This window comes from Stegastes partitus, unplaced genomic scaffold (assembly GCF_000690725.1).
Source record: "Stegastes partitus isolate 25-593 unplaced genomic scaffold, Stegastes_partitus-1.0.2 Scaffold594, whole genome shotgun sequence".
Lineage (NCBI taxonomy): Eukaryota > Metazoa > Chordata > Actinopteri > Pomacentridae > Stegastes > Stegastes partitus.
The window spans coordinates 29,253-46,504 of NW_007578325.1; the positions used below are offsets into that span (position 1 = coordinate 29,253).

Consider the following 17,252-nt stretch of genomic DNA (forward strand, 5'->3'; position numbering starts at 1 on the left):
CTGCGGCTCATCTTTTAATAATTACCACATCATCAAGACAACACGCATCACTCCAGAGCTTCAGATGCACAGTCCCGTTGTGTCTAAACGGCAGTGTAAATAGTTGTTTGTAAATATTTACCACTCTGTCACACATTGTTTGGACAGTCAAAAGAGAAACTGATTTGGGAACTACTCCGTTGTGTTTTTTCTGAACTATATTCAGACAGTGAACGTTAAAACATACTGATGGTACAAAAGAAACTGTTTTCTGGAGGGAGAGAAATGTAGTTATGGGTTGTGTACTTTTTTTCTCCATAAATTATGTATTTATTTCAAGTTCTATGAGCGGGAGCATACGGTTTGTGCAGGAAGGAACTATTTGCTTTTATGCGAAAGGTTGCATAAACGGTTGGTTCACCCAAATTTTAAAAAAAAAAATGTAAAAAGTTTTCTAGTCATGCACATTTTCAGATATTAGTACGAGATTTCTGCCTCCAACCAAATACTGTTTTTTTGTGTTCACAGTATTGAAAAAAAGAATTTAAAAAACTGCCACAGCAGTCAGACGCAGCATCCCAGTTGCTCTGAATACAACATAGACCTCACTGTTTTCATTGTGACGTGACATTTGTTTCCAGAGGAAAGTAGACTGGTGATGTTTTTACTTAAATTTTCAATGCTCTGAGCACAAAATAACAAAATGACATTCACCTCCAGGTGCTGAAATAGACACCGAGCTCCAAAAACCTGTGCAATTAAAACCAAATATCTACACAGCTACACACCGACCCTGTGAAAGAGGTTCAGGCTTAACAGGTCGCTTCTTTAACAGTCAGTAAACACTGTCATTGTTGATTAATCTACCAGTTCCAATCAATCACGCATTCGTTGAGAAAGATGTCCACACAGTTTCCCAAAGACATTACATTTAAGATGATAAAAAGAACACATTTTTCGATCAGTGAAGCTGGAACCAGCAAATATTTGCCAATTTTACTTGAGATGACTGTAATTGAATTGATTAAGTGACTAATTCTTTTAGCACTTGACACTTGTTGGCATTTCCCGGCTATGTTTCTTTATTCACAAAATGGTAAAAAGGAAAAAAAAAAAAAAGATCAACTTTGTTTGACTCTCGACTTCTGATTCTGTTTGTGCATTTCAACATTTGTATGATCTCATGCATGTCTATTCTTCTCTGGTCATTATTTATACTGTTGATGAAGAATGATGGAACTTAAGAATAAAGATTGTTGGATACTTGTATTTTTCTAATTAGACTTTCACAACATGTAACAGTGATCGCTGAGGCTGGAATCTTACCCAACACGGCTGACTCCTTTTACCACGAGAGAAGACCAAGAGATATTTAAGTCAATGAGGAATTTTAATTTGTGCTACACATTTTAACAAATCACAAAAACAGGAACATTTAAAAATACATATACTTCTCTATTTCCAGAATGTTTACGTATTGATGACAGCTGTTTTTACATATAGCAAAATATTTTTTCTTTTATTCCAAAATAAGAAAAAATACCTTCTAAATAGCTTTGTCATTTAGCAGATAGAGCAGCATACAATCATTACGCATCTTTTTTGTTTCTTTTCTTTCTTTTGTTTTTTCTTTTTTTCTAATAATGTGCAACAACAATCACTGAAAATCTTGTGCCCGATTGCCAGCTAAAAAAAACGAGGCCTGTGTGAGGACATTCAGAAAAGCTAAAGGCAGAGTGAGAGAATCGAGCGGGGGAGAAAGTGCTAAAGAATATCTAATTAAGGCAGAGTCTGTGACAGGAATTGCCAACAGCTTGATGCCTCTGTGGAGACTGCAAAGACGGAGAGAGGGGGAGAGGTAGACTGGGAGAAAAAAGGGGGGTGGGGAAAAATGGTAAATGCATATTGGGGGGGGGGGAAACGTGAAAAGCAAAAGAGTGCTGAGCTAAGAATAGGGAGGATGTGAAAAGTACCTTACAGAATGAAAGAAAACGATGAGAGCAGATGAAATCGTATGGTCATGTGTTGGTCCCGCCCTTCCCCTGATAAAACTGATACAAGTCTACTGATGCAACATAACTGTCACCATTGTAGTGTTGCCGATTGTGTACTGTTAAAGCGCTATGTTAATCTAAAATGGTAAAGCTGTCTAAAGGTTAAAATAAAATGACAAAAACAAAAAAAAAAACATGTAGAAATATTTAAGGCTTTAAGGATTATTACAATAATGCTTTTCTGTGCTAAGACAAACAAAACTGTACGCACAGGCTGTTCCATTTCTCCTTTTACCACTACTGAAACAAGAACAAAAATTAAAACAACAATCAGTTTGTCTACATTAGGTTAGCTCCACTTCAATCAACTCCAAATAGTTGCCTCTTTTTTTGTTGCGCTTCTCTGCCCCAACTCTGCTGTCCGATCGCCCAGATCGTCCTGAATATGAGGAGCTTCACACTGATAAACCAAACAGAGCTGAAGTGAAGCAAAAAAAAAAAAAAAAACTGCAGGTTTGCCATTCCTGGATTTCCTTGCATCTGCTCTTCAGAAGCCTTTTCTTTTCGTAATTACAGAGAAGGCAAGAAGAAGAGACGTCTCACATTCTGGTCTTGGCCTTAATATTAAACATCAGTCCTTTCTTTTTCTGAGACAACCTGTTTGATTTCTTCTGTCTCACTTTATTCTCCAAAGATAGCTTCATGAAGAGTACAATCATATTCTTAACAGTCTCCCAGGTCCTCATCTACCTGGTCAGGGTTTATGCAGCTAGGTCTTCTCTACCTTTCTGTCCACGAGTGTGTGACACTGCACAACATAATTATCACAGCTTCTTCTGTGAATGTAAGCTTTTCAAATCTCTCCACACACGTTCCCTGGTTTGAAATCAGGCAGTGACTCTAATCAGAAGTGCAGGAGAGGTGAGTTCTTTGGCCTGAGAGTAAGGTAAAGAGAGGAAAGGTTGTATCTGAGATATCATCCAACATTCACATAGTAAAAGTAGTGCAGAAACGGTTTTAATAAGCTTAATGTCCTTACTTTCCTGTGTTGTCAGTGAATGGTGGATTACAATAAAGACACTCCAGCCGAAAAACTCCTCGAGATTTACTTGCCTTTTAAATTCAGAAAGTTTTCATCTACTTTTGACCAAAATGTATGTTCCTGATGATTTAATTCCCTTCTGAGAGACTGCCTGCACACTTTTTGGCCATGTTGGCTACAGTCATATCAAATGAGTATAAAAGGCGAAACATTAAGGGGATGATAGAAAGAGGCTGTCCGTTGGGTACCTGGTAAGAGGCCCTGGGTTTTACTGCCTAGGGTCGTGGGTTTGTGACGTCATGGCAACAATGACCGGCTGCTGGGCAGGTGCGACTTGATGCTGAGCAGATTCCGTCCCGCCCTCGTCCTCCATCTTTGGCCGCTTGGCCTGGGGCTCACCTGCTTGTCCAGCTAAAGTTTCTGCACTGGGCTGTCTGCTCACCAGCACTGGAGGGGAGCTGGAGGCCTGGGCAGCCAAGATCTGGAGAGGACTACTCAGGCCTGGCAGGGAAACACGGAGAAAATTAGAAATTAGCATCAAGGACTGGATTATAATCTCTAAGAACCAGTTCTTTAGACAGATGAGCGAGTGGGAGGGCAGGTTTAAAACGTCTCTGTTATTCCATATAGAAAAATAACAAAAAGTTTCAAAAACAAACCTTTTGCTCTAAAAAGATTCTGCAAAAAGCAAAAAATTCTATGACCCTCAACGCAAAATCTGAAGCTATTTGTGACTCATCTGTGACCAACAGTCACGTGACAAAACTTCAGGGACTTTTTGGCTGAAGTGCAGGCTGTGCATGCACAGAACAGATAACAGACAAGGATGTAAACAAACTAAGAACAGAAGTAGTGAAATATCTAAAGCATCTGGAGTTAACATTTTTATTCCTAAAGTACTGACAACACACATGGGAACTTCTAAATATGCTGTACATAATGATTACAGGCATTTATTTATTTTTTTTTTTACATTTTTGGATGATTAATAATTTTTAAAAATCATTTCTTTTTCTCTTTTTGCCATTATAACTATATCATACTGCACAGAGGACATGTTTGAGTTTTGAGCCATTTCCACAGAGGTGCAGGACTTTATACACAGTAAATCAGCCCACAGTGAGGAAAAATGTCACAAGAGCAGAAAAAAAATGCCCTGAAACAGCTTGAGAGTCAGAGGGCTACAAATGGAAATAATGGTGCAAATTTTCACACCATCTGTTGCACTGTACACATCAAAAGAACCACTAACAGTGAAGCTGTACGCTACATACAATGTACACTTGGATTGCGTTTGTTTGTAAAGATGGGGCTGAATATTATCTCCTTCATCCTGTCAGGTCAGTGTACACGGCAGTTATTGCTGAAAAAAATAAACTTACCAGATGCATTAGCAAGGCTGGTCGCTGTGGCAACAGCACTAGTGGTGTGTTTGCCATTCTGGGTGACGGGGCGAACAGGAAGTTGATGTAAACCTGGCGTCAGGTTACGCCCTTCCCCACCCTGGACCACACTGTCCACAGTCTGGATCACTCGCTCTCTGTTCAGCTGGGCGTCTGAGTAGAACCGTAAAAAAACATCCATGATCTCGTTGCCAAAATTCAATGATACGGATTAGTAATCTGAAGCTCTGGTTGGATTAGCTATTTATTGTGCTGCATGAGCTCACATAGTGATGCAGTGACAAAACATCTTATCAGCTGTGAACACAATTTCTTAAAGATATAATTAGAATTATATATACACAGCTTTGTCCTCTGACTACAGCTCGTCATACAATCATTTATCCAAAAGAACTTCAACAGAAATAAATCTCTCCTGAAAGTGTAGCTCGTATATAATCACATAATGACCAGTGAAACATCAAATGGACTTAGATCTCACCGCAAACAAAGCCGTCTATCATCTGGGAGAGCAGTAAACCTGTCCATCACCATGGCCTTAACTCAGATCTTTGTGCATGTTCATAATTTAGGTTTGTGTCAGAAATGAATCCATGAGCTATTTAAGCAGCGACAACCTAAATCATGAGTACATACAGCCCATAATATAACTCAAACTACATTCAACAAGATACCATATTGCCTCAACTTACTGATTCATGCCATAAAATTGGACATAAAAACATGACTAGCAGACATGACTAGTAAAAACAAATGTCACGACGCAAAACACACACCGGACAACAACATGTGGGAGATGAAGTTTTCATTAATCTTCACAATACTGCAGCAAATGCAGCTACAAACAATTCAAACTGTGGGTAAGCAGACAAACTTATCTACGTATCACGTTACAATGGATTGCATCACACTGAAAAAGCAGTTCTAAAATAAGTTCCCATGGCTATACCTCTGAGATCACTGTTGCCCTCTACTCCTCCGACAGTGGGGGCGCTGTATCCATTTGGAGGGGCGCTGGTAACCACCCGCACCATGGTGACAGAGGACTGAGGGGGGGTTTGGAGCACATGAATGGGCTGGACTTGGCCACCGCCACCTGGAACTAAAGCGAGGGCTTTCCCCGGGCCTGAGGGCAGAATTGTTGGGTGAGGGGGAGCAGCCATGATGACCGGCTGAGCACTAACAGGAGAGCCTGTGCAGAAAAAGACCCAAACGTTTACACCTGTTTGACAGCAGACATGAAGCTCTTGAAGTCGGTGTCTTCTAAACTCACGTGCATGCACGCTCACCTGGGGCGCTCTGAGAATACCTATACTCAGGTACAGATGCAAGTTTGCTAGCCAGCTGTTCATGGTGGTCGTGGGGGATAGGAGAGCCTTCCCTGCTCAGACATTCAGGGGTCTGCAGCCCGCTGGATGGAGGAGAAAGAAGTCCCTGGTGGGTTGGGGATGCAGGGGCACTCCTGAATAACAAAAAAAATAAATACAAAGGAAAGATGAGAAATCTAATAACTAACCAGCAGAAAGGAGTGGAGCTCCTCATTGCCAGTACCCTCTGCTGATTCACGCAACCTCAACATCGTCAGACTTACTTTGTTCTGTCCAATCAAATGATAGCCAGGAGTAGAAGCAGAGAGAAGGGAAAAGGGTTAACTGAGTCACTGTGTGCGTGTTTGTGCAGCTGAAGGTCACAGGCGACCAACTGAAGAGCCTACCTTGAAGACAGAGGTCCAAACGGCGTCCTAAAGCAAGCAACCCCTCTTTGCCGTCGTTTCCTGAAGGCTTGCTCCACCAGCTTGGCCTCGGAGGCAGAATCCACGCGCCAAAAACTTCCTTTCCCAGGTTCGTCCTGAGAGCGGGCCACTTTCAGAAAGTAGCGGTTGAGAGACAGATTGTGTCTGATTGAGTTCTGGAGGAAGGACAAACACATCACAGAGCATTTTGTTAGTGGAAAACAGAAACACTCATTTGATAGATTTATGGCAATGATGACAGAAAACAATTAAAACGCACTCTGTCTTTCCAATTTACTTAGAGCTGCTATTATGCAGCACTTCCTTTCGGTTGAAGAGGAGCCTACCTGCCAGCCCTTGTCTGCAGTGCGATAGTAGGGGTAGTGTTTGGTGATGTGGGCGTAGATGCCGCTGAGAGTCAGCTGTTTGTCAGGAGCCGAAGAGATGGCCTGGACTATCAGCTGTGCATAGGAATACGGTGGCTTGGACTCATCCTGGACGAACAAGACACAGGCAGATTTAAGCACACATCCTCAAGACTGTGCAGGTTTCTGGGAGGTCTTAAAGCTCATGATTGACTCACAATTTCTTAGCGGCATTCACCTCTAGGACTACATTACCACTGAGTCTTTACCTTGGGGCTGTCTCCACCAGCTGACTCCCCTCGCTGCTCACTTCCCCCGCTTCTCTGCTCAGCAATGCTTCGTCTCTGCTCAGAAACAGCCTTGGCAGCATATTCAGCTGCTAACTGGAGGTCGGAGGTCACGTTACGTCCATAGCGATACCCTGATGACCCTGCCCCACGTGGACTGGCAGGACAGGAGTTAGGAACACTGGAATAGAGAGGAAAGAGTTGAAGTGATTGTTTGAGGCTACATCTGGAAGCAAAACAGATGCCAGAGTAAAAGCAACCTAAACACGAGGGTTAATTAATCTTGAAGAAGGAGCAATCAGTGTGATGCTGGTACCCGCTGCTACAGGCACTAAACAAACTCACAATGTCATTAAGCAGCTCAATTTTCGCTGAACATCAAGACAATGTTAGTTTATGGCCCCAGAGACAGGCATACAGTGGCGCAGTGGGGCACAAACACAACCTCACAATGCATGTACCAACACACGAGGAGTCCAGAATATCCTCGATTCGAGTCTGGCAGATGTGTATTAAAAATGTCATCTATTGTCTATAAAGGTGTAACAACAGTCCTCTTGTCCAATTAATGACAAAAACTTTAACAGAGAAATAGTTATAGTAACATGCAGGAATGTTTCTGAAAGGGAAGCTAATACTGTGATGATGTAAAAACAAATAAACATCACGTGACTGATAATAGCGGCTGGTGACTTCAGTTAATATACAGCATGAAGGTTCATCAAACCAAGGGCCAGTAAGCTTTTCTATTTCTATTATATTCCATCAGTTTAATCCTACGTATGGCTTGAAAAGAAAAGACTCATTATAATTTCTAGGTGATTTTACACTAAATGCCTTTCACTTTGATGATTTTCAATAACAAATAGAAGAAGCAAGTTTGAAGTGTAGCTGTGGTGCTCCAAATACAGAACGATCACAAAATACACAACAATGAGCAAAAATACTTCTAAGTATGTAAATTATTAACTACATTTTATCGAGCTGCTGTTGAGAGACAAAACAGAGGGAAAACCCAGTAACTTATTACACAGCACACACCTGCTTCTGTTAGTAAAGTAAACACGGCTTTCTGGGAGAGTCAGTAAGCTTTGATTTTCCTCTGGCAACAGAGAGCCACGGATACGGCGAGAGTAACGCGCACACACACGGGGAGAGAGGGAATATGTTTGTAGTTTTTGGCTGGAGAAACAAGGCTGCAGGCTCTGTTTTGATAAAGGCTCGGTACATCCAGCGTTGAAAAATTAACAAAGACGAGCAGAAAAGTGTTTCTGAAACATCTTCACCGTAAAAACAGAATTGCATCTGTAACTGTACAAACTAAAACTTTGCTTAAAGTTGCCTCCATGAGGGAGCAAGGGTCGTCTTTGCTTTCCCCGACACTCTTACAACCATTTCATCTCCTCTGCATGTGCACATTAGCCAGCAAACACAAGTGTGCACGCTGGCAGAGGAAGAAGAATGTTACTCTAAACAGTTCATTTAAGTTGCCAAACAGGAAAAGTGACTCTTACCGCCCTGCAAAGAGACACTGTAGGTGTTTTAAGTGGGAGCACGTGCTTTCACACAATACTCTCCCGTTGTATGTACTGTATGTGGGTACTGGTAAGGAAGGTGGCGCAACCATCTGCCCGAAAAAGGCCACAGTGAAAGTGGTGCAGAGATGTATGAGCAAGCGTCTTTACTCTGTTATGTGTCCACGTGCAGGAGAACAGGAGCTGATGGCTGAGTGGGAGGGGTAGGGGGCTCTGAAAAGGAAACCACGAATGGACGGAAAAACGGCCTACAGGCAAAACAATCTGCCCGACAGCCAATCACACGCCTCAAAGCTGCAGCCATCCCATATAAGGCATGCACACACAAGCCGACATTGGTGGGGATGTGTGATGCGAGGCCACGCGCGGACCACCAGAGGGCGCGCACAGCAACACCAACAAACAGTCGCACATGTTGTATACATTTATAGAGCAGAGATTTTCAAACATGTGCTATCACAGCTCATTAGACTGCAGGTTTACATCTCAACCAAAATACTGCAGCACCTGATAAGTTCATCTTCAACTGAAAAGGATATTAGCAGAGCAATAAGCTCATACAGCGTGTAGGTTTTTGTTCCACTGGAGCCCATTAAAGCTGAGAGGGTAAAAAGCTCATATATTTTCCAACAGTGATTAAGCACTTACTGTATAATCATCATATAACAGGCAGAGACAGGTTTGGTTTAGATAAATGTCCACTTTTGTTTACTTGAAAGGGTCACTCTTTTTTCTACTCTCCCTTCACTGATATCAATTTAAATGAATTAAGGGCACACTTTCACTAAAGTGTGAAATATAATATGCTGACATTTAACTCTACATTACATCATCAAAGTTTTAATTTCCTTTGAAAGTCACCTTTTTGTCTTCTCTTTTTTCTTATTTGATTACTGTCTGCTAATTTGTTGAATGCTCGTGAGCTTCTTAGTCACATTTATTATCTGCATGCTTGTTAAAGTGTGCTGTATTTATATTTTATTACACTGAAGAGAATTGATTGTTTCATTCTTTAGCTTCTTGACCTTAGTTTTCTTTGTTTGCTTGTTTTTTTAGAATCTGCTTGATTGTAGTTTATACTTAGAGCTGCAACAAAGTTCCATTGTAGATTAGTCAGGGATTATTTTGTCAATCATTTGGTCTATATTTTAAATAGTCCTATAAAGTCTGACCAACAGCCCAAATGTAAAGAGATTCAGTTGACTCAAAACAGAGAAAAGCAGAAAATCTTCAAATTAAAGAAGCTGGAATGAGCATACTGGTAATTAAATCAGAATAGCTAATAATATTCTGTCAGTAAATTGATCAAATAATCATCTTATTGTAAAAAACAATACAACTGCCTTAAACTTAAAACTAGACACACAATCTAAAGATACATGAAAGATACAGAAAAACTTAGCAGTGCCTCAAAAAAAGTCACGGTGTGTTCATCCCGCTGCTGTTTGTGTCGTCGTGTGTGTCTGCGGGTTACCTGAGGGTGCCTGTGGGCGAGGGCAGCGGCGAGCCAAACGCCCTGATGTGCTCTTCATGCTGCTGCACTGTGGGAATGCTGATTTTAAGAGGGGAAATGTGTGGCAGAAGCTGGCGAGGGGGAGGAGAGGGCTGCTCCTTCTCTCTGTGCTCCTCAATCTCCAGGAGTGACATAAACTGGATCTTAATAACTGTGCTGGGAAAACGAAACACACACCTAGAGAGAGCAGGACAGCCAGAGGGAGAGATGGCGGACACCACAGGAGAGAACACACAAACAAAGTCAGACTAGTTCATCTTCTCATCTACAATGACTGTCCATTAAGTTCTAATGAAACACATCGTTGTATAGCAATTGTTCTGGAGCTTTTAATCACATCGCACGATTATCTTCCTGAGAGACTGGAGTTTGCTCAGTTGTTGTCACAGAAATATAGACTCGTCTCTAAAACATCTCATCTTCAAAGGCTCAGGGAAATGAAAATTCGAACAATTATAGTACCATGACAACCGAGCAAACTCCATTTGCTGAGGAAGATGGTGTGATACAACTGAAACCGAGAGAGCAGCTGCTAAATGGGTCTTGTGGAGAGATTATTTTGTCAACTACTGTCTCCATGGACAAGAATAAACATCCAAACTTGATATTGTTATATGTCTTAAGTCACACACGGTGGGCAGCAAATCTGTCACAGAAGACAAAACGCTCACATTTGTCTCCTTTGATTTAGAAATATTAAATCAGAAAGTAATGTCACCTCCCACGTAAATACAGGGGTGGACAAAAATTTGACTAGTGTGAACTTAACACAAACCCAACTGGTCTCCATCTACTTTCTCCTCTGCTTTTAGCGAGTCTGGACAACTGCCGCAATAAAAGCAAGGATCAGTCAAAGGCCCAAATTAATTCAAGCCTAAACAAACCCCTTGAAAATAATTATATGTGTTGTGTGAGGGATTTGTTTTACAATGGAACCTTAAAGACTGATGTAAATAGTTTCCATTTTTTCCCAGCACATACAGACAGCAGGGTTGTGTTTTCAGCGTAGTCTTTTTAATCTTTGTGAGCACAACCATCTTATCTACCCAACTATAATGATTGTGTCTTTCAGCAAGACACTGAAGCCCTACTAATTTCTGGGCTGCTGAGCGGTATCCAACGACAGGCTCAGACCTCCCTCTGTAGAGGAACTAAAGAAAAGAAAATATTCACACAGGATCGCATGTGTGCTGTAGGCTGTTCTAGAGGCCAGTCAGTGAGAAAAACATAGAAGAAATGTTCTATCCATTCACTGTAATTTGTTTCCTGAAAGGCTGCAGCTGTCAATCCAACACTGGATCCATGAACACACCGCTCACAGCTGTCCCTGCCTATAGCAGGCTGTCCGCAACAACCAAGCGTCCTTGCAAGAACAGCACCAGTGAGGGAAGGAAGAGGCCTGTGGCAACTCCGCATGAGCTCCAGGGTTCCACAGCTGAAATGGAAGAGATTGGGCATACAGCTTTCACTTCTTTCCTTCACCAGCCTCAGCTGAATACCAGAGTAGCAAAGAGAAAGCCACTGTTGAAAGAACTCACATGACACTTCAAGTAGTGTTTGTTAAAGGGAACATAGGAGCCTCTGAAAAAAACATGGAGGACGGTTCAGCGGTCTGACTGGATTGAAAGCATGCTTCCTTGCCATCATACTGACATGTGAAACACACCGTGCCCAACATGGTGAGGCATGAAAAGGTAAACAATGCAGCATATTACAAAACCCATTAAGAAAATCTGCTGCAGGCTGTAAAAGAACTACGGCTTGAAAAAAGATTTGCTATGTAGCAAGATAATGACAACAAAGACAGAGACAGTTCTACATTAAAATCACTGAAGGCCTCAATCCAATTCAGAATCTGAGGCAGGATTTGAAGTGTATTCATTGTCCCACCAGAGAAATTTAATAGAGCTTGAACAGTTTTTTAATAATTAATAGATAATCAATGGATGTTTTTAGCCCACTTTTAGACAAACTGAATATCTGTTGTCTTTGGAATGTTGGTTGCTTTGGCAAAAGAAGCATTTTGAAGACACCGCCTTGGGTACTGAGAAATTGCGATGGGGTTTTTCAATTATTCTGAGAAAATGTTTCAGAAAATAAATGTCAGATTAATTAGCATTGGAAAATGGCGGTTAGTTGCAGCAATGGAATAAAACAATTACCCAAAGCTGTAAATACACTAAAAAGTTTAACTTGAAGGGGATGAATGCTTATGCAGGCAACTGTTTTGTTTTAATATCTGTGCTTAGATGAATCTGTAGAGATTCACTGACATTTAAGTGCAGCCCAGCAGCATGCTTAAAACTGTAAAATGAGAATCAGGATTGCTCAATTGTTCCCTTTCAGATATGACTCGCCACAGTTTCTCAGCTAACTCTGTAATCCTGAGAGAACCTCCAGGGCCAAAACATGCGAGCATGGCTGCTGGGGACATGGCCTTGGTTTCAAGTCTTGTGTTTACTCCATGTGCTCTAGCAATGAGGATGTCATACCAAGCCCGCACTTCCTGTTCAATGCCTGACACACCCCTAAACAGTGTTGACAGCCAATCAGAGAGGATAAAGACACCACACACACACACACACACATATATATATATATATATACACCTCCTCCCCTCCACCCTGTGATTGACACACACACATACTTGAAGTCACTGTTTAAAGTTTATAAGACTGCTACTGTATTAAACACACCAGTAAAGACATAACAGACGTGACGGTGGAGCAACCCCAGTGAAAGTAAAACTACGTTCACACGCCACATGGTTTTCCCTAACACAACAAACGCCTATTTCACGTTTCGACATAAAGCAAACATACCTCTTCCCTACAAGACTCGTGAGCTGAGCTGTCGGGGGTGCGTTTGTTTACATTATTGTTTACGAGACGGTGACACGTTGGCTAACAGCTAGCTAACACCGCAGCTAACATAATCACCCTGTAAACTGTTGAGACACGACTTTGACCAGCAGCCACAAGACAGTCGCGTAAAAATTTGTTCGACCACTTTAACAAACCAGTTTTATAACGACATGACAACACGCCTCAGTATGAAACATCAACAAGTGGCACCATTTAAAAAAAAATAAAATTCTTGCTAACTAGCTTGCGTTAGTGTTTGTCAGTAGGCCGAATGAAAATGAAGCTAAGTTTGCTAACAGCTAAGCCTAGCGAGGCTGCTTCAGTGGGGTGACGGTAACCTGTAGACAGGGTTCCTCATTGGCCTCCCGGAAAGCTAACAATTTCAGTTTCGTTGTTAATTAAAGCGGAGACATGTTGGATTATGATGATATAGCTTCACTGCCCAAACCGTGTTCACAGTTACTGTACGACACGGAGCCGCTTAGACAGGGGTGTTGTGACAAACTTTGCATCCCCGTCACAATCCGTCTCCCGTTTGCATGTGGAGGTCGTCTGGTTTAAGTTTAAGTGTCAAAGTGTTTACGAGCTATAATCTGAACTAAAACTATTCAAATGTCCCACTAAAGTAAATACATCTCACGGACAGCTGCGAGGACGTGGTTTTACCGTTTAATTCAACCGTTAGCTGTCCACTGAGGGGGGCACAATTAAAATGGACACAAACTGCACCGTGACATGTGCTCCGGCGCTGTGTGTCACTGTGTGTGTGTCACCGTGTCTGTCGGTGCATAAAGTGCACATTACAGCCATGCAACGTGTTACCATGACGAGCCTCGGCAGCGGCGGCGGCGGCTATGCTAGCTGACTGACTGACTAACTGCACTCACTCTCTGGGCAGCGGCAGCGGCGGCGCCCCTCTGCGCTGGAACACCCCATCCACGAACACGCCGTTCTTGCCCAGGCACCGGAGGGAGAAACCATTCGCCTCGTCGTAGGTGATCTGCAGGTGTCGCCGTGAAATGAAGCTCGAGTGGCCCATGTTGATGTCCACGGAGCCGTGAGACGAGTTCCGGCCTATGGTGACCGTCCTCTGGCGCATGACAAACTCAAAGTCCCGGCCCTCGAGCCTGGCCAGGGCCTGCGATAGAGGAGAAGCGAGACGCACGGGAAGGATCCCGGCATCGGTGCGGGCTTCCATCATCGGAGGACCCAAGAGGGCGAGCGAGGGCTGGTGATAGGCGTGCGAGGTCACCGCGACGCGCACGGGGCTGCAGGGCGCCGACTGTAAAGCAAGCAGGGCTCGAGCTCCGGTGTCGTCCCGGTAGTCTGCCATCTTCTTTCGGAGGGTCAACACACTCACACACTTTACTTCTCGCACACACAGAGTTGCAACGTGAGAGTTTTCGGCCAGGGCACTTGTTCACTCCGAGGCTGACGGAACAACATGGAGTCCGGGTCGGTGAAAGACCGGGAACGGAGCACACCGGGACCCGGACTGGTGGTGCGTTCAGGGCTGCCTCGGAACCTCTCCATACATGAATACTCGCACAGCAGCTGAACAGCTGCAGCAGATGTACTCTAGAATGTGTATATCATCTTAACTTATTATCTAAGTAATATAATTATATTTAATCACTGCCACAGAATCACATAGGAGTTAAAGTAAATTATAGAAATCAAAAAAAGATTTCTATCTGAAACATTTTCAAAGAGCTTCCAGTATGAGGACCAACATACAGAACATTTTATCATTGGTGTTGGCTACATTTAGTGTAGATGATTGCAAGCTAATTATTAGGTTTGTTAAAATAGCGTTTATTAATAATATTTTATCTATACAGAATCTTTCAAGCATAAACAAAAGTCAGCGCGCTGTACATAAGTCAAAAACGCATACAGCACTTAAAACCACACAGAATGAAAATAAAAGCAATTACAATTGAAGGGTTCATTTGCAAAAACAGATAACTCCATCTTCACAAACCTTCACAAAACCCACTTTTCCATCGTCTACCTGAGACAATATCAAACTTAAGCTATCTCTATTTTTGTCATGTCATTTCTACTCAGTCAAATCCACTCAACTTCAGTTTGACTGATATTATCTCAAGCAAACAACGACAACAACAAAAAAAGTTTTCTGAAAATCTACAAAAATGGAATTATCTGTTGTTGCAAATGAACTCTTCAATTGTAAAAAGTGAGAAAACATACAAATAATAGACGAGTATTACTTTCGTCTCTAATTTAGTAATTTGAGAGTGCATAATGATTTACAGAGCACCGATTTACTGTGTTGCAGTTGCAGAAAGTCACTGAGAGGTCAGGCAGTAGCAGATGTTGACAGCAGAATGAAGAAAGTTCACAACACTGCTGCCATCAGCACTGCATTGATGGAGGCTCTGTTCCCTGAACGCCACATCTGGCCCTCTCGGTCGATAGGCTGCAGTTCATGTCGTCACATCATCACATCAGGAAAGTGGAGTTTTGGATCAGTAGTGTCTTGAGGTTTTACATCCAGCTATTGTTCAGAGACGATTGTATATTTCTCTTGTGCACCTTCACGTCTTTCCTGGATTGCGGATCTGAGTACTTTTGAATGAGTGCAAGGCTTTCTGGGGGGGGGGAACTCAAAATAAGTACATGTTTAGCCTAATCTCAAAATAAGTGGATGCATCACTGAAATTACAGCCTCTAAAAACACATCAGCACAAACTACAGTGACATCAAGTTGCATATTATGCTGCAGATTGTGATTACCAATTGTGACAAAGGAATATGGTGCATTTATTAGACACGGTTAGTTCAATGTCACACATTTCAGCAGCCTGTAGACGGTCGCATTTTCATGAATCCCAACCTCAAGAACATGTGGTGTCTGCAGCGGAGCTGGTTTGCCCACCTCAGTTCTCTCTCTCTCTCTCTCTCTCTCTCTCTCTCTCTCTCTCTCTCTCTCTTCTTTTTTTTTTTTTTTTTTTTTTTTTTTTTTTTTATCTCTACCCTCTGTTTATAAACATGGAAAGAACAAGATGGCTGAAAAACCTGGACATTGGATCAGTAAAGGAGCAGGAGCACAAGAGCAATACATGAACAAAAAGTGGAAGGAGACCATCCACACGAGTGCGCTGTTTGAGTATAAAACTGGTAATGATGCACTTCATCATTTTAAAACGTATTTAAGTCCCACATTATTTAAAGAGAAGCAAAGAAAACACAAACACCTGTAACATCTAATCAGCCTACCTGTGATAAATATCTCTACTTAAGGTAAATCCTTTGTCGCCAGAGACGAGTGGAGAAATGAGTTAAATCATATTTGGTTATTTTTTTTATCTTCAAGAGTGTCACTTTATCAGCATAAGTGTCAAGCTGACATGGGATGTAAGTCCAAATGGTCTGTAAATTGTTTGCACTAATATAATGCTTTTATCCAAAGCGCTTTACAATGTTTTCTCATTCACCCATTCACACACACATTCATACACCAATGGTGACAGAGCTGCAATGCAAGGCCCTGCCTGCCATTGGGAGCAACTTCGGTTTCAGTGTCTTGCCCAAGGACACTTTGACTGGGTGGGGGATCGAACTGCCAACCTTGCGACTGGAGGACAACCCGCTCTACCAACTAAGCCACAGCAAGTCTATTGGTACCAATTATCCATCCATCCATTATCTATACACCGCTTAATCCTCACTAGGGTCGCGAGGGGCTGGAGTCTATCCCAGCTGACTTAGGGTGAAGGCAGGCGACACCCTGGACAGGTCACCAGTCTATCACAGGGCTACGCTTAGAGACAGACAACCAAGCACACTCACATTCACACCTACGGACTATTTAGAATCACCAATTAACCTCAACATGTTTTTGGACTGTGTGGGAGGAAGCTGGAGAACCCGGAGAGAACCCACGCTGCACGGGGAGAACATGCAAACTCCACGCAGAAAGAGCCCAGTGCCCCCAAACCGGTGACCTCCTTGCTGCAAGGCAACAGTGCTAACCAACTGCACCACCTTGCAGCCCTAGTACCAATCAAGAAATTCAAATTTGTATCTCTTGATGAGCTAAAAGAGCATTTCTTCTTATGAACAGTCAAAACAAATTGTCTGTAAAGATGTTGAACATTTAAGTGATACTGCACAGAGGAGTACTTGAGTTCATTTATCCTTTACATTGCTTTTGGAGTTGTTCATGAATATCTAAGCTTTGGTCACGTATCACGATCACAAAAGATGAGTCTAATATTAAGTCACAGATTCCTAAAGATCTGGGCCACCTAAAATAAATGCATGTTTTATAATTAGAGTCATTAAAACTCTAGAAATACTGCATACAAGTGTGCATGGGTTTTGATATGTTTTACTTTTGTTTATTCACCTCTTCTTCTTTTTGTGAATCTTCCATTTTTATTTTTGTATCCCCTCCTTAGCTTAGGCCCATGATCAATGTTGAGATGATGTACTAATTGGATACAAATGATAATGAAAACAAACATCTAAATAACAAACAAACACATTTTCTCAGTAATTTCTGTTGTACT

General features: G+C 42.2%; 1 protein-coding gene across 2 annotated transcripts; it reads right to left on the reverse strand.

Annotated features, from left to right (window-relative positions):
* Positions 1 to 1,350: 1,350 nt before the first annotated feature.
* foxk1 (forkhead box K1) lies at positions 1,351 to 14,166 on the reverse strand. Of its 2 annotated transcripts, XM_008289122.1 has the most exons (10): positions 13,602 to 14,166; positions 9,812 to 10,027; positions 6,785 to 6,983; positions 6,498 to 6,644; positions 6,133 to 6,326; positions 5,708 to 5,880; positions 5,368 to 5,610; positions 4,398 to 4,571; positions 3,264 to 3,516; positions 1,351 to 2,908 (listed from the first exon to the last, which is right to left on the reverse strand). In XM_008289122.1, exons 1-9 carry the CDS (start codon positions 14,045 to 14,047, stop codon positions 3,284 to 3,286), a joined length of 2,025 nt encoding a protein of 674 aa, XP_008287344.1. In that variant the 5' UTR covers positions 14,048 to 14,166; the 3' UTR covers positions 1,351 to 2,908; positions 3,264 to 3,283. The 2 variants fall into 2 exon arrangements, with proteins under 2 accessions (XP_008287344.1, XP_008287343.1); XM_008289121.1 differs by having other exon boundaries at positions 1,351 to 3,516.
* Positions 14,167 to 17,252: the final 3,086 nt, after the last annotated feature.

Coding starts and splice junctions, on each gene's coding strand:
- foxk1 (XM_008289122.1), bottom strand. CDS start 14,047: ATGGCAGACTACCGGGACGACACCGGAGCTCGAGCCCTGCTTGCTTTA. Junction 5,881..6,132: donor TTTGGACCTCTGTCTTCAAG/GTAGGCTCTTCA, acceptor TTTGTTATTCAG/GAGTGCCCCTGCATCCCCAA. Junction 5,611..5,707: donor GTATTCTCAGAGCGCCCCAG/GTGAGCGTGCAT, acceptor TTTTCTGCACAG/GCTCTCCTGTTAGTGCTCAG.